We start from the raw sequence: 14,495 nt of genomic DNA, 5'->3' as shown, positions 1-14,495 counted from the left end.
GGGCCAAAGGGATGGGGGCTGGCTTCAGCGAGGAGGGGGCTGGCTTGTGTGGGGAGGGGGCTGGCTTGTCGTGCCAGCATGTTGATGTGTATGTACGTGTCTGGTGTTTGGTGGGGTACCGCTGGTGGGGCTGAAGGGTTGTGGCTTCAGGGAGGGGGTTTGAGGGGCGCGGCGCTTGGCCCGGCCGTCGCTGGGCTCTCAGGGAGAGGCGCTCTGGGGCAAGCGACGGCTGCAAATCAGACTGTGCACATTTGGTGTGCAGGCCGGGGTGAGAGGGCTGGCGAGGGCGTCTGGCAAGGAGTCGTCGTGTGAATGAGGTCTGGACGCCCTTGCCTCTGCTGTCACATGACGCCAGTAACATGTGCGGCGCTCACAAACGCTGCACCCTTGGCCTCTCCCTGCACCCACGTACCCCACCCCACCCAACGCGACAAACCCAAACCCCCGCAGCAATTCAGTGACATCAGCCACAGCCTCCTGACAGTGCTAAACTACGCGATGGGAGGTGAGCGCCGCCGTTGCCGCTGCGCCAGCTGCGCGCCCCTGGAGGGCGAGGGCTCGCCAGCCCTGGAGGCTCAAGTGTCCCAAAACCGACGCCAAGCTGGGCGAAGCCATGCAGACCCGGGCAAGCCAAAACCTGGCACAGAGGGTTGACCTTCGGATTAAGAGTAGGGAGTAAGCCGTCCTCGATTCCGTCCCAGGCCACCTCATGCCCGCCCAAACCTTGAGCCCTGCTGCGTCCGCCCGCGCGTGCCGCCCGCCCAGGGGTGGACCTGAGCACCATGCTCGACAGCAACAACCCGGCCGCCGCAATGCTGCTGTCGCTCGTCTTCCAGTTCGCGATGAGCATGGTGGGGACTGCGGCGCCCGGCGGGGCCGCCGGGCACGCCGCCCCGCCCCCGTCCCTGCAGCTGCTCGCGGTGGACCCGCTTCGCATTTTTGCGCAGCGTTGAGCCTGATGGGCTGTTCCTTCCCACGTGCTGCCCACACGGCTGCCTTCACACCCCTTTGAGCCTCCTACCTTACCATCACCCCAGGTGCTCATGAACCTGTTGGTCGGGATCATCTGCAACAGCGTGGCTCAGGTGATCCTGCAGCAGCGGAGGGCAACGGGCGGACGGGCCAGCTGCCCAGGGGCGGGGGCACCCCTGCTCGACGCCCGCGGCAGGCCGGCGGCGGCTTGGCGCCAGCGTGCTCAACCGTGCTATAAACCTCATACGGCGTGTGGGACCCACGGCAAATCTTCCTGCGTCGGCTGACCTTCAAACCACACTATGCTATCCCTCGCTCTGCCCAAAGGCGACCCAGCACGAGGAGCTCAAGGCCCTGCTGTCACGCGCTCAGGTGCGTGCGATGCGAGTGCAAACTCAGCATGCGTGGCGGGCCGCCCGGACCCATGCGCGTCCGAGCCCTTCCGCGTCTGGCCGCGCCTGCGCCCGGAGTGCGCACCATCAGTTGCCATTCGTGCTCGGGCTGGGGCTGCATCCAGCCGGCCGCCGCAACAGAGGGCGCGGCTGCCCCCGAGCCTGGGCGCCCTTGCCGGCCCGGCGGTGATGTCATGCTGATGTGTGCTCGTTCAAGCTGAGTGCGCGGAAAAAAGAGCGGGCCTCGTCGCGCGTGTGGCGCCCCCGCCGTTCGTGCGTGGCGCAGGTGATCGACGAGCTGGAGTCTGCCATCCCCAGCTGGGCGGAGCGGCTGCTGCCCAAAAGCTACTATCCAGAGTTTGTGGTGAGGACAACACAGTGTGTGAGAGTTCTGTGGAATGTGTGTGTGTGTATGTGTGTGTGCGTGCGCGCGTGTGTGTGTGTGTGTGTGTGTGTGTGTGTTGTGTTCGCGCGAGATGAAATTGCAGCTGCGTGTGCATGCCCGCGCGCACGCGTGTATGTGTCAGGGCGGGTGGGAGCGAGGGTGTGACCCAGGAGCGTGTTGGCCACATGAGGGCGATGTGGTCGGCCGGCAAGGGTTGTGATGTCGACCACCGTATCTTTGACTTGCCCTGAAGGGAGGCTTGTCGGGTTCACCCGTGTTACTGGGAAGAACAGTCAGCAACCTCCTGGCCAGGTGGCAGCTGGCGGGGGGGCGGGGGGCGCCGGCCTCAGGCTCCAGCGTGGCGGTCCTGACTTGGAGGAGAACAGTCTGGCCACAAACCAGCCTGCATCAGGGCTCATGGCTGCCATCCCATCCCAATTCATCCCGTCCCACCCTGTGCCTCCCGTCCCATCTTATCCCATTCCTTTCGCAACCGGTCTCGTCCCACTCCCACACCAATCGCCCCCCCCCTTTGACTCCCAGCACGTGCTCCGCCTGGACCCAAAGTCCTTCGACGCCGTCGGCACCCCCCACATGTGGCGCCGCGCCACCGCCGAGCCCGGCCCCTCGCCCGCGGCCAACGGCGGCGGCGGCGCGTCCGGCGCGCCCGGCGGCGGCGCGGGCAGCGCGCAGCAGTCACAGGATCTGGCGGAGATCCTGTCGGCGATAACCTCGCTGCGGTCCGAGGTTGCGACGCTGACCGATCTGCTGCACACCGCGGTCCCGTCGCTGCCGGCGTCGCCAGATTTTAGTCCGGAGCGGCGGGCGGGGCTCACTCGGCATTGACGGCGGACGGCGGGGGAGGGGGTGGGGGCAGGGCGGGCGCGGGGACCAGGGGAGCGACGAGGGCCTGATGGCGCGGATGTGTAGATTGTGTCTGCATGTCTATATACTAATGATTTTCCTGCATGTTGGCCAAAGTCTTGGCGCTGCGGATGCCTGAGCGTGGCGATTTTGGAGGGACCCTTGGCAGCGAGAGTGGGCATGCAATCGATGCGTTCTAACCATGTGATGTCATGACCTCCGGCACACTCAGCTCCGGTAATTCCAATGCTGCACTGTCGAGTTCTGTTGAAGTGGCCAGGACAGGCGATGAAAGTCATTGCCAGGACGCCAGCGACGTGGGCAGGGGACCAGGCAGGGCATGGGGTCCTGCCCTTGAACGCCCGTGGAGGGCCTGATTCAGTCAGGTACTTCGCGGAGAGCTGCAGAGGACAGCTAGCAGATCCGTCTCGTTGCATGTGCTGTTGTGTGTGCTCCCGCTGGTGCCCATGCCTGGTCGTCGTCGTCAAGGCGTTTCCAGCTCCAGCGACGAGGGCCCCTTGGGTTATGACACGTCCAAGCGCGTGAAACACGACTTGCAGGACGAGGGAGGGCAGGTACGAGCGAAGGGACGCGCGAAGGGGTGCACGGAAGCCTTGTTGGTGAAACGTTTGCCCCGGGGACGGGGTGAGTGCCAGGGAGACCGCACACCCCAAACAAGGCTAACGCAATCCACTTGCGGCATGTTGCCGCAGTGAGAACGCAGCAAGCGCCCGTTGGCTGCGTGGCATGTGCACACCTGCGGCGGGGAGGGTTCCGACGTGTGCTGCACAGCATGAGCAAGCCCTCCAACATCCCCACCTCAACTGATGGCCCAAGACCCCACAGCTGAACGTCCCCTGTCCCTGACCCTGCCCCTCTGAACGCGGCTCAGGGTGATGGAGAACCCCCCAAGTCTGCTGTCGACGCCGAGCGCGACCTGTTGGACGGAATGCAGGCGCAGCTTGGTGCCCTGCGCGCCCGGCTGGCTGCCCTCAGCGCGGCGCTACTGGCAGCCGAGGGCATCCCCAACCAGGCTGCCGCTGGCGCTGCCGAAACCGAGGCGGCCGGCGATCGGGAGGCCTCGCTGAGCAACCCCCGATCCCAAGCATCCCTCGAGACGGCCCCCGAGGGCAACCGCCGCGCCGAGACAGATTGCGGTATGCTGCGTTCCAGGTGCGGGGCCGAGGCGGCGCGCGCCGCCGCAGCCCGGGCCGAGGCGGCCGAGCTGCGGGAGCGCCCGCGCGTGGCCGAAGAGTCGGTGTTGGGCCTCGCGGCGGTCGCGGTCGCCACGCGCGAGTCCCTGACCGCTGCGGTTGCGCAGCTGCAGCGCACCTCTGGTGAGCAGGGCGCGTTGGAGGTTCTGCTTGCCCTGCTGCAGGACAAGGCACCTGCCTCCGCCTTGCCAGCCCTGCGTGAGATGCAAGGTGGTGGTGGCCGCGACGCAAGGGGCGTCGAGGCCTCGGGGGCGGGCGGCTGTGCGCCCGCCAGTGGCTCCGGTGGTGCAGGCGGCTCAGATCCCAGCCGGGCTGGTTTTACTGATAATGTGGGATGTGGCTCGGGCAACGGCAATTTGCCTGAGCCAGGGCCCCTGGGCGGAGGTTCGCCAGGCGGCGGCCTGCCAGGCGGCGGTGGTGGCGCGCCATGTGGGAGGGCTCCTCCGCCGCCCCCGCCTGCCAACCCAGGGTCCGCCCCAAGCGGGGGCCGCCCTTACATGCGGGTGCACCCCTCCTTGCTGAACAGACCGCCAGTGTTTGGGGGGGAGCCCCAGCGGGACATGCCAGTCGAGGACTGGCTGTCGCGTATGCAGAGCTTTTTGCAGTTGGGCAACTGCGCGGAGAACGCTCTGGTCGGTGCAGCAGCCACCTACCTTTTGGGCAGCGCCGCCCGCTTCTGGTGGAGGGAGCGCGCACGCCTGGGGCGTGAGCCCACATGGGACGACTTTGCGGCCGCGATGAAGCGGCGCTACACCTTCCCTGGCCGCACACGGCGCGTGCGCGCAAAGTGGTAGACCCTGCAGCAGTCCTGGCGCCTCTTGACACTTCCACTCATTAGTGTGAGGAGGGCCGGCCTCGAGGTATTGGATGGAACAATGGAGGAGCAGTGCACACGCTGTCATGCACGCCTGCACCCAAGGCTCAAGCAACGCTTGCTGTTTGACCCTTCCGAATCCATCACAACTTTTGGAAGGCGTATGCGCCGTTCAGGGATGCGGTCATCTGCGCCAACGCGACGCTGACTGCGCCGCAAGAGGTGTTGAGGCCGCGCGTGCCGCGGTCTCCGAGCGGCCACAGCAAGGGTCACAGATCCAAGGTGCCTCGGCTGCCCCGCCCTGGCGGACGCAAGGTCCCCTTCCCGCGTTCTGACGGCAACCCCCGCGTGCAAGCAGCCTGCACCCCCACGGCGACGGCGGCACCTGTGCTGGCTACAATGGCAACAAAGGCAACCCCCCCCCACCCGGGCAGAGTACCTATGAGTCAACATCTGCAGGAAGAATTCGCGCTCAAAGTCTCAAATCTCTGTCTTGCGCATCTGCTGGCAATCCCTGAAGGGCGAGCACAAGGCCAAGGCCTGCACCAACAACCTGGCAGAGGCGCCAAGCTGCTGAGTGGCCCCTCCTGGGGGAGCGCGGGCTCAGTGAGGGATGCGCTGTCGTCCGCTTTGAGCGCCACGGCGGGCAAGCCTGCATTGTTGGCACCTGCGTGTGCAGCAGGCGCCGCAGCGAGCACGGACGTGGCTGGTACGCCACTCCTACCGACTGCGCGCGCAGCAGGCGTAGGAGTGACGTTTGGGCAGCACTGCGCGTGCAGGGATGCTTGCCACGCTGGTGGCCACCTGCCAGCCTGCTAAATGAGCGCGGCGCGAAGATATACGGAAGGCGTGTTGATTGCAACAGCGTTCGCATGCATTGCTTGCTGGCTTGCGTCGCTCTGATTGGCAGGCTGCTGGCGGGTAACTTTTCGTGATCCGCCGACGCCTGCACCCGTGCTTCAATTCCAAAGGGGACCATATTGCTTTTCGCGATGTTGAAAGGGCAGTGGGCAAACAGTACACACGTGACGCGTGTGAGGCGACGGCTGGGCCTCAAGTTTTGCTTGGGCCGCCGAGGGGAGTAGCCGCTTCGATACACACGAGAACACTCGCAGGCTGGCAAGACTGCAGAGTGTCGCACTACCTGGCACGCGAGCAGGCGAAATCTCGGGGCGTTACAGCATGTATGCTGGTTCCAGTAGAGCATGAAGACAAAGGGGTGCGTCAGGCACTGGGGGGAATGCAGTTGCTGCGCACATCCAAGCGCAGCGGTAAGGGCTGGGCGGTCGGACAGCAGCGGGCGGCCACCTCACAGTGGCCGCACTGCGCGAGGTGCCAGTGTCCTTGAATAGCCTTGGAGCTCACGTTTAGTTGATCGCAGCCCAGCTGCAGAAGACAGGGCAGATCTGTCTACACTTTCTTGTCTTTCGGTACACTGTCCACTCGAGTGTGACCACCCCAGACCAGGTGCCTTCACCATTGACCAACTCCGCCAGCGCACAGATCAGGCACCATACCATGTCATAATCGCACACCACTTTGCGGCGATGTTACTAACCCCTGTGGCCGCACAGTCGCGCTACACAGCCGCGCTGCAGATCCATCCACCTGGCCCGTGTCGTGCAAGAAAGTGTGCGTTTCTTCAAAGAGTGTCATGCTTGATTGCTGGACACCCGTGTTTGAATTCAAAACTTTCGCGCTCATTGTTTTCCGCTGCATAGAACCGGTGGCACCGGAGGCATTGCCATGGCGCAAGCCACGGGCAGCGGCAGCAAGGTAGGGCTTGTCCTGGCATCAATCGTGGGGATATTTTCAATACGAAGTGGTGAGTGGGGCACCATCTGCCTCGGCGTCGGCGTCGAGCAGCGGCCGCACCACCCGCCTCCCGGCCACGCCCCAACCGCCCTCTGGTGCCGCGCCCGCAGGCTGGGTGCTGGTGCCGCTGCCCTACCCGGCGGCAGGCAAGCACGTGCACCAGGTGCCCGCAGACGTGCTCCCGTGGCGGCCCCGGGCTATGGAGGTGCGTCAGCAGCAGCGCGGCCCACACAGCCAGAGACCCCAGTGATGCTGCCGGCCAGCGCGAGCGCGAGCGCGCGCCGCGAGCGCCCGGCGGCCGTCGAATGCCACCCGTGTGACCGGCGCAGTCCGCCAGCCGCTGCTCGCCGCCACGGCACGGTTTCCCAAAAGCCCTGCCCCTCCTGCCGCCCCGTCGCGGCGCGATTCCACGCAGGGCGTGCTGGCCCCCAACAGCAAGCTGCAGCAGGCGGCGCGCCTATTTCAGGGCAAGGTCCAGGGGTCAGGTGGGCGCGCCGCCCTGTTGAGCGGGAGGGGGACCGAAGCCCCAGCCAACTTGCCAAGCCTCGGCAGCCGAGATGGCTCGTGCCTGCATTGCCTTGCGCCCGTCTCTCCCAGATGTTCCACTGCCGCGGCCTTGCCCACTCCGCGCACCTCCGCAACGCTGCGCCTCCCCACATTCCCCTTGCCATCGGCCCCACTTCACCTCTCTCCCTGACCTTACCTCCCAGCCCCCACTCCCCATCCCCATTCCCCACTGCCACTCCACACCGCCATTCCCTGTTATAAAAACGCACGCACCCCCTGCAGAGTCTGTGGCGGTGTCACCAGAGGGCAAGCTTGTCATGCTCGACAAGTTCAACAAGGTCTGGGAAGCTTCCCCTCAGCCGGACGGCAGCTACGCGCTGGACGCGCGGCCGGTGGCCGACCTGGGGCCCGGGCGGCCGCTGGGGTACCACTTTGATTCGCAGGGCGACCTGATTGTCTGCGACTCATTCAAGGTGCGGCCGCGGCGACGGCGGCGGCGGCGGGGGCTACCTCGGCCGTGGCCGCGTGCGGGGGGCGGCCAGGCGGGCATGTGGTCGAGTGGTTGTGGGGGCTCCCTCGTGCTGGAGCCGCGGTTGGCGTACGTGCAGGGCTGGGTGGCGGGCGGCGGGCGGCGCAAGATGGCTGCTGCCGCCGGCTCTCGGAACGCGCCATCCGCCCAATTCCTATTGGTGCACGTGTCCCCCTAACCGCTCCCAAAGCATGCGTGCGACGACATATGCGCGCGTGTGCAGGCTCGCGTGCAGTCACGCACCCTCTTGCTTGCCGCGTCCAAAATGCACCTCTGCACTTCATCTCTCTTAATCCTTCCATCTGAATTTCAAACACTTGCCCACATACACACGCCAACGCCTACACACACACAAAACACACACACACACACACACACACAAAAGACACGCACACAACACACACAAACCACACGCAGGGTCTCTTGAAGCTCGAGCGCCCCAGCGGCCGCGTGGAGGTCCTGACCAACCAAGTCAGCGCCAGCTCCCCCCTGGACCCGGGCAGCGACATCCTGTATGCAAATGACCTCGACATCGCCCCCGACGGCACGATCTACTTCACCAGCTGCACCGACATCCAGCCGCAGAAGAACCACCTGGGGTTCTGGGACACCTACAAGTGAGGGGCCGGCGGGGGGAAGGGGGCTCAGGGCGCTGTTTTCAAAAGGCCTAATGGCAGCACGCGGTCCGGCCGGCGCGGCCGGGCGGGTGTGGGGTGCAGGCCTACAGGCTGGCGGCGTTCTCTGCGTAGGCCGTGTTGCGGCCTTTGAAGGGCAGCTGAAAGGGCCCCTTCAACCGTCTGCCAGCCCATTCTTGCTAGCCCGTTTCCAGGCGCGCAACGATGCACAAACACGTAAACATGCACGCGCACACATACACACATGCACACGCACGCGTGCACACCCACAAACATCCTCTCCCCCAGGGGATGGCTCCTGGATGTCTCCCAGGGCCTCCCCCGCGGCCGCTTGCTGTCGTACGATCCGGCAACCAAGGAGACCCGGGTCCTGGCGAAAGGCTTCTACTACGCAAACGGGGTCGCGCTGGCAGAGGACGGGTCGTATGTGATGGTGGTGGAGACAAACCGGATACGCGTGCACAGGCACTGGCTGAGGGGGCCAAAGGTGCGTGTGCGTGTGTGAGAGGTGGGGGGGCAGGGGCCATGGAGGAGCCAGCGGGGGCAACATGGGTGCCAGGTGGGGAGGCATCGATAATGCAACCTCCGGTGGACCAGTCGCCTGGGTGGTGCGGCAGCCACAATTGCCTTCCGTAAGTCCCCAAGACCTTGGAATCGCTGCGCTTGCGTGCTCCTGCAATCCTTGGGCCGGCCGCCTCCGCTCCCCATAACACGCCCCACGCCCGTGCTTTCCCAACGCCGCCCGCACGCCAACATCACGCGCCGCCCCCCCCCCCCAGGCCGGCCAGACCGAGGTCGCCATCGACCACTTGCCAGGCGTCCCTGACGGCATCTCCCGCGCGTCGGACGGAAACTTCTGGGTGGCGGTGCTGTCGCCGGTCCCGCCCATTGCTAAGTTCCTGCGGGAGCCGGGCGTGAGGGCCGCGTTTGCCTGGCTGCCCGAATGGGCGCGCCCGAAGCTGAAGACGTGGGGCACCGTAATCAAGGTGGGGTCCGAGAGGACGGAGCCGAGCCGAGAGGGGAATGACGGTCCGTGTGCGCCGGCACGCGCACGCGAGCCGCGCGGGCCTTTGTGGCGGCGGGCGGGGCCGGGCTGTTGCATTGCCGACGCCGCTCGCGCCGCTCAACCTTACCCGAGGCCTCTCAGGCCTTTGCCGGTGCCCCTGGCGTCGTCCCGCCCCCCAATCTCGATCCCTCAAACCGCCCCCCGCCCCGACCTTCAAATCTCAAATCGTGCCCGTGCTCCTGCCTTCGCCACCGCCGCCCCCGCTCGCCCCCAGATCAGCGGCGATGGGGAGGTGCTGCACCTGCTGCACGACCCCGACGGCAGCAGGGTGGCCTTTGTGTCGGCCGTGTCGGAGTCGGGCGGCCGCCTCTTCATAGGAAACCTCGTGCAGGACTATGTGAGCGTGCTGGACCTCGCCGCCGTCGGCGCAGCCGTCGGCGGCGGCGGCGGGCATTGAGGCGGCGGTGCGCCGGGCGCTGGCGGCGACGCCGCCGTGCCTGCCGGCGGCCGCGGCGCGGCGCGGCGTGGCCTGCGCGGCGCTGGTGCAAGCGTCGGCGGGCCGGCGTCCAGCAGGCCAGTTGGCCCCAGGGGCTGCGGGCTGGCGGTTTTGCAGCTACGTGGCCCCATGGAGGCTCGCTTGCAGGGCTAGAAGGCCGCACCGGATCCTGCAGCTAGGTGCCTGAGGTAGAGGGATCACAGCTCTACTTGGTCCTGGGAAGGGTGCCGCAGGTGCGGCCACACAGGCACAGCTCACGCGTCCCTGCCTGTCGTTTTGGGTTTTGTACGGCGGTCACGTTTGCCGCGAGGCCTGCATCATGTTCACGAGCTGTCACAGCCAAGATTGTGCATACATGTTCAGTCAAACGGTCCAACGGCAACAGTCTGTTAGCGAGTGACCACTTGTGAAATGTGCAACTGCTCTCACCTGGCTGGGTGAGGGCCTGCTGCTCCCCGCAGCCAGTCCAGTCCCGCCTGGCTGTCCATCTTCTGGACATCCCTGGCTCGTTTTTCTCGGGCTGCTACGGCCTTGTAGTGTGTGAGCATCAATACAGATTTACGCACCCGCAGGCTGGCGTGCCGGGGGCATTGCTGGCTTGTGTGGCCAGTCTGGTCAACGACATGCCGCACACCTTCCACCTGCCTGTCGTTTGGAAGAGTAACCAGGTGGACTGCCACCATTCGCGGCAGTGGTCCAAACGATGAAAGCACACAGCGCTGAGCGCACCCAACTGTGCCAACAGGCGCGGCCTGGGGCCCGATGTCGCGCCCTGTTCAGGGTGTGGAAGCTTGGGCTCGCCGGGAGGACCAAATATCAAAACATGTCACGCAGGTTGTTGGATTGGGCTGCCTGCAAACAGCGGCTTGTGCAGGGGGTGTCGCAGCCCATTACTATCAAGGAATGCTCGAGTTTCTCACATGCTGGGCATGGTACGAACCTCAGCGCTAGCACACAGACCAATGGGAAAGGCAAGGAGATGGCTTCGTCTGTCCATCTCCAGCAGAATTGAGCACTCGCTTTGGACTGAGCTCAGCGCACTGCGCACAAGTGGCCGCACTCGACCATCAAACTTTGGACTTGGTAAAATTTTATGCTTTGCTTCATGGCTAGCATTCGTGTTATTGCTCTTGTCGCGCTAGCGGTTGCATCCGCCACTGCGACGCTGCCTCCGAAGGCGGCCATTCTCAGAGATGCTCGAAAAGCATTTGATTACTATACGGCTTCTATCGGACGCAATCACACATCGTGTGACTGGCTGTATGGGACATTTATGACAGGCGTCGCTGCGCTGCACCGCGCCACTGGGGACCCCTCGCTGCGCGAGTATATGCGGTCTTTCGGCGAGCGCTACCACTGGGACTTTTGCAACTCAGACGCTGGAAACCCCGACAACCAGGTGCGGCGTCTTCGCGCGCCTACGAGACGGCGTTGTTGACGCAGTGTCACCCGGACCCTGCGGGGCGCTCTTGCCGCCACTCTCGCCCCGGTCACAGCCCTATACGGCCCCGTGCGCCCGCGCCGCCCCAGATCTGCGCGGCCTCCTATGCGGACCTGTACCTTACCTCCCCGCCGTCCGAGCGCAACGCCGCGTGGCTGGCCCCGACGATCGCGCACTATGAAGCAGAGATGGCCGCCCGGCCGCCCTACGACGCCGACCGCTGGCGCTGGGTCGACACGCTTTTCATGGTGGGGCCGGCCGTGATGCAGGAGGCCACCTGGGGGCCGCACCCCTCCAGCACTGATCGACGCCGGTGATTCTGCCGGCATGCCGCCTGTGCCGCCCGTGCCGGACTGCGCAGGCGCATGCATGGCTTCTTTCCCCAACGCGTCTTTCCACTCGCCGCCACCGCGTCGCGCCCCCCCCTTCCCCCTTCCCCACGTGCGCCCGCCCCTGCAGGGCATGAGCGTGTACGCGCGAATCGCGAACATCACCGGCGACCCGCGGTACGCGCAGCAGGCCTTCAAGAACTTTGACTTTGCGGCGGGAAGCCAGGGCTACCAGTTCTGGTCGCAGCGCGACTCCCTCTTCTACCGGGACCCCCCAAAGTGGGGCCAGGCGTACGTGCCTGAAGGCGTCTACTGGAGTCGAGGCAACGGCTGGGCCATGGGGGCGCTCGTGACCGCGCTGCAGTTTTCGGGCCCGGCCGACCCCCACCGCGCGGTTTACGAGGGCGTCTTCAAGCGCCAGGCGGCGCGCCTGCTGCGGCTGCAGGGCGCGCGCGGCTGCTGGCCGGTCTCGCTGACGCGGCCCGAGGCGGACCCCGCGCCCGAGACGACGGGCACGGCGCTGTTCGCTTACGGCATGGCCTGGGGCGTGCGCGCAGGGGTGCTGGATGCGGCGGAGTACGGCCCCGCGCTGGAGCGCGCGTGGGGCTGCCTGTCGGGCACGTCGCTGCAGCAAAGCGGCCTCGTGGGTTACTGCCAGCCGGTTGGGGACCGGCCGGGGGGCGGCGGCGGCGCCAACGCGACAAGCAGCTTCTGCGTGGGTCAGTTCCTCTTAGCGGCGTCCGCTCTGGCGCAGATCGCCCCACAGGTGTGACGGTCGAGTCCCTCGGGGAATGCTATGTCCCGCTCTGCGTCGCCTGGGCGCCATTCGAGGGGTCCAAGGGTGTGGAGGGTTGTGCTGGGCCCAGGTGTGCCGCGATTGGTTGGAATCCTGGTGACAACTTGCAGCGCGCTGGTGCAACGCAACGCCACACTCCCCCCAAACCAGCGGACTGACACGGGCGTTCATCACCCCCCATGTTTGACTGACCCGCAGTGACAATGAGTTGTAATGTGCGTACGTTTTGCTTGAAGGCGCAGTTTTTAGCATGCAAAAATGCGGTGTGCTTGCAGTCGGCCAGGTGGTTGACCACCGGGGTTGATGATGTCACATCAATGGTGGCTTGGCCACAAAGCAGCATGCTTCTTGCCTGCGGTCGGCATTCAATTGTGTCATATTAGGGATGCGCAAGTGCAGGGCGAGGAGGAATGGGTGCTGTAATCGAAACACACGTGCGCTGGGGCGGAAAGTCCGGAAACAGCACAACACCTTGTCACACTCAACGCAGCCAACAATCCGCCCAGTGCAGGGCAGGGGGCAGCCCTCTGCCTGGTTGGGCAGTCGCAACCACTTTCAAGTTGCGGGCGCACTACCTGACACTCGATGAAGCTCCACCGCCCCCGCCCGGGAAGGTTGTTGTGTTGGGGTCCATGCGCATCACTCTGCCCGGCAGGATCCTGGTCAACGCCGCCCCCCGTCCCATATGATTCGCACCCTTGTCTCGGTGCCCGAGTGATGTCAGGTTTTGAAACTTTTTTTACGCTCGAGAAGCCTGCTCTGGTCAAGGCAAGGCGGTGATGAGTGTGGGGTTCCCGCCTCGCAAGAATTGATTTCATGAGCACTCATCATCGCCGCACGCTGGCTACGTTGTTCATTGTTCAAACGTACACTTAGCTTTTTTCTGCACACAGAACCTTCTCCGGTCCGCCCAAGTTGTCCGAATACCTGAGGCCCTCCCACGCAACGCTTCCGCGCCCAAGACCCAGCAAGAGAGCCCCATTGGTACCACATAGTGAGTCATTCACCACCTGTAGCTGCTCGGGTGCGTGAGGACGGTCGGGGCCCTCCGCGCGCTCACAGCCAACCCCCCGTTGGGACGCACTTGTCGACGCGAGAACGCAACGAAGACAGTTCGGCCAGCTGCATGCTGTGGTCGTGCATGCGGCGTCCCGGGGGCTCGTGACCCTTCATTGCGACCAACCCCGCGAGGCCCACGACACCCGTCCCCCGCCCCGCAGGTGCTCATTGATCACAAAAAAGTGTCAGGGACCAACATACTGCACCCCGACCGCAGCGAGACGCACGTTGGAGGCGGCCCGCTCGCGCCCATGCTGACTTCACCACCGCCTGCGGGCGGCGAGCAGCAGCCCCTATCCCACGGGCTGCACCGCCAACTCATGGCCGTCGCGGCCGGCAATGCCGCATTTCCTCCGGCGGGGTCCCGCTCCAACAGTCCCTTCATGGGGCCGCAGCCATCGGCCGCACCCCCTGCTGATGCCCTGTGCCTGCCCAGCGCCGCCGTTGCCGCCGCCCCCTCAGCGCTGACCGCCGCAGCGCCGCTGCCGCTGTTCAAGCCCATGCTCGCCCACCTCTCTCTCGCCGCGGCCGCGGCGTCGCGCCGGCAGCCGCGGCTGAGCGTGAGTGGCAGCGCCAGCCACAGCCACGCCAGCAGCATGGCGGCGGCGGACCAGCACTGTGCTGCAGCGCTGCTCGCTGATGAGGCCTCCACGCCGCGTCCGTCGCCCCTGCACCCGCAGCAGCAAGAGCAGCAGGAGCAGCAGCAGCAGCAGCAGGAGGCGGCGGCCGCCATGGTGGTTTGCGAGCAGCCCCACCTCGGCCGGGCACACACCGCCGATGCCGAGGCCGCAGCCGCCGTCGAGCCCGAGGCTGGCGGCGCCGTAGACGCCGATGAGGATGGCTTGGGTTGGCAGCACGCGCTTGTGGCGTGCTCCTGGCTGTTCAAGCCCTGCCCGGGCTGCTGCCGCGGGCACACCGGCCGCGAGGTGCGTGTGCACGGGGGGAGGGTCACCGGCTGTGGGGCCACTTGCATTACTTGGGTTTTGTGGATCGGCATTGTTGGACTGCCATCGTTCGGGATGCGCTTGTGGTATATGTGCTCTTTGGAGCCTCTGCTTCTGCAGCACGCCGCCGCGCCCCAATCCAGGCGTGGCATGCGCGCGCCCTGCGTGTCCCCGGCGCGTCGAGCAGTCCGGAGCCCTCCCGGACTGCGATCTGGTGCCCTGCCGCCCCCAGCAACCCCTCAGCCCCCTCCTCCACATGCTCCCCCCCTTCCGCCCTTCACCTGTTCCCCCCTCCCC

The 14,495-nt window shown here is 65.8% G+C and overlaps 3 protein-coding genes across 3 annotated transcripts; all 3 read left to right on the top strand.

The window, feature by feature from the left end:
* Positions 1-498: 498 nt before the first annotated feature.
* Positions 499-2,595, top strand: MNEG_7525 (hypothetical protein; the record flags this gene model as incomplete). Its single annotated transcript, XM_014044004.1, has 6 exons — positions 499-505; positions 766-920; positions 1,038-1,085; positions 1,300-1,344; positions 1,651-1,728; positions 2,293-2,595. The coding sequence occupies 6 exons, from the start codon at positions 499-501 to the stop codon at positions 2,593-2,595; spliced, it is 636 nt and encodes a 211-aa protein (XP_013899458.1).
* A 967-nt stretch (positions 2,596-3,562) lies between these two features.
* On the top strand, positions 3,563-9,590 carry MNEG_7524 (hypothetical protein; the record flags this gene model as incomplete). Its single annotated transcript, XM_014044003.1, has 8 exons — positions 3,563-3,950; positions 6,567-6,661; positions 6,872-6,941; positions 7,246-7,652; positions 7,910-8,109; positions 8,416-8,614; positions 8,907-9,113; positions 9,408-9,590. 8 exons carry the CDS (start codon positions 3,563-3,565, stop codon positions 9,588-9,590), a joined length of 1,749 nt encoding a protein of 582 aa, XP_013899457.1.
* A 1,312-nt stretch (positions 9,591-10,902) lies between these two features.
* On the top strand, positions 10,903-12,165 carry MNEG_7523 (glycosyl hydrolase family 88; the record flags this gene model as incomplete). The annotated part of the gene is made up of 3 exons (XM_014044002.1): positions 10,903-11,028; positions 11,160-11,318; positions 11,530-12,165. Coding segments are annotated over 3 exons (921 nt in total), but the record flags the coding sequence as incomplete, so codon positions are not given.
* Between the last annotated feature and the right edge of the window lie 2,330 nt (positions 12,166-14,495).

Source organism: Monoraphidium neglectum (genome assembly GCF_000611645.1).
Source record: "Monoraphidium neglectum strain SAG 48.87 unplaced genomic scaffold scaffold01338, whole genome shotgun sequence".
NCBI classification, from domain to species: domain Eukaryota; kingdom Viridiplantae; phylum Chlorophyta; class Chlorophyceae; order Sphaeropleales; family Selenastraceae; genus Monoraphidium; species Monoraphidium neglectum.
Note: the sequence above shows the minus strand (reverse complement) of the source record. Positions and strands in the feature narration are given on the sequence as shown.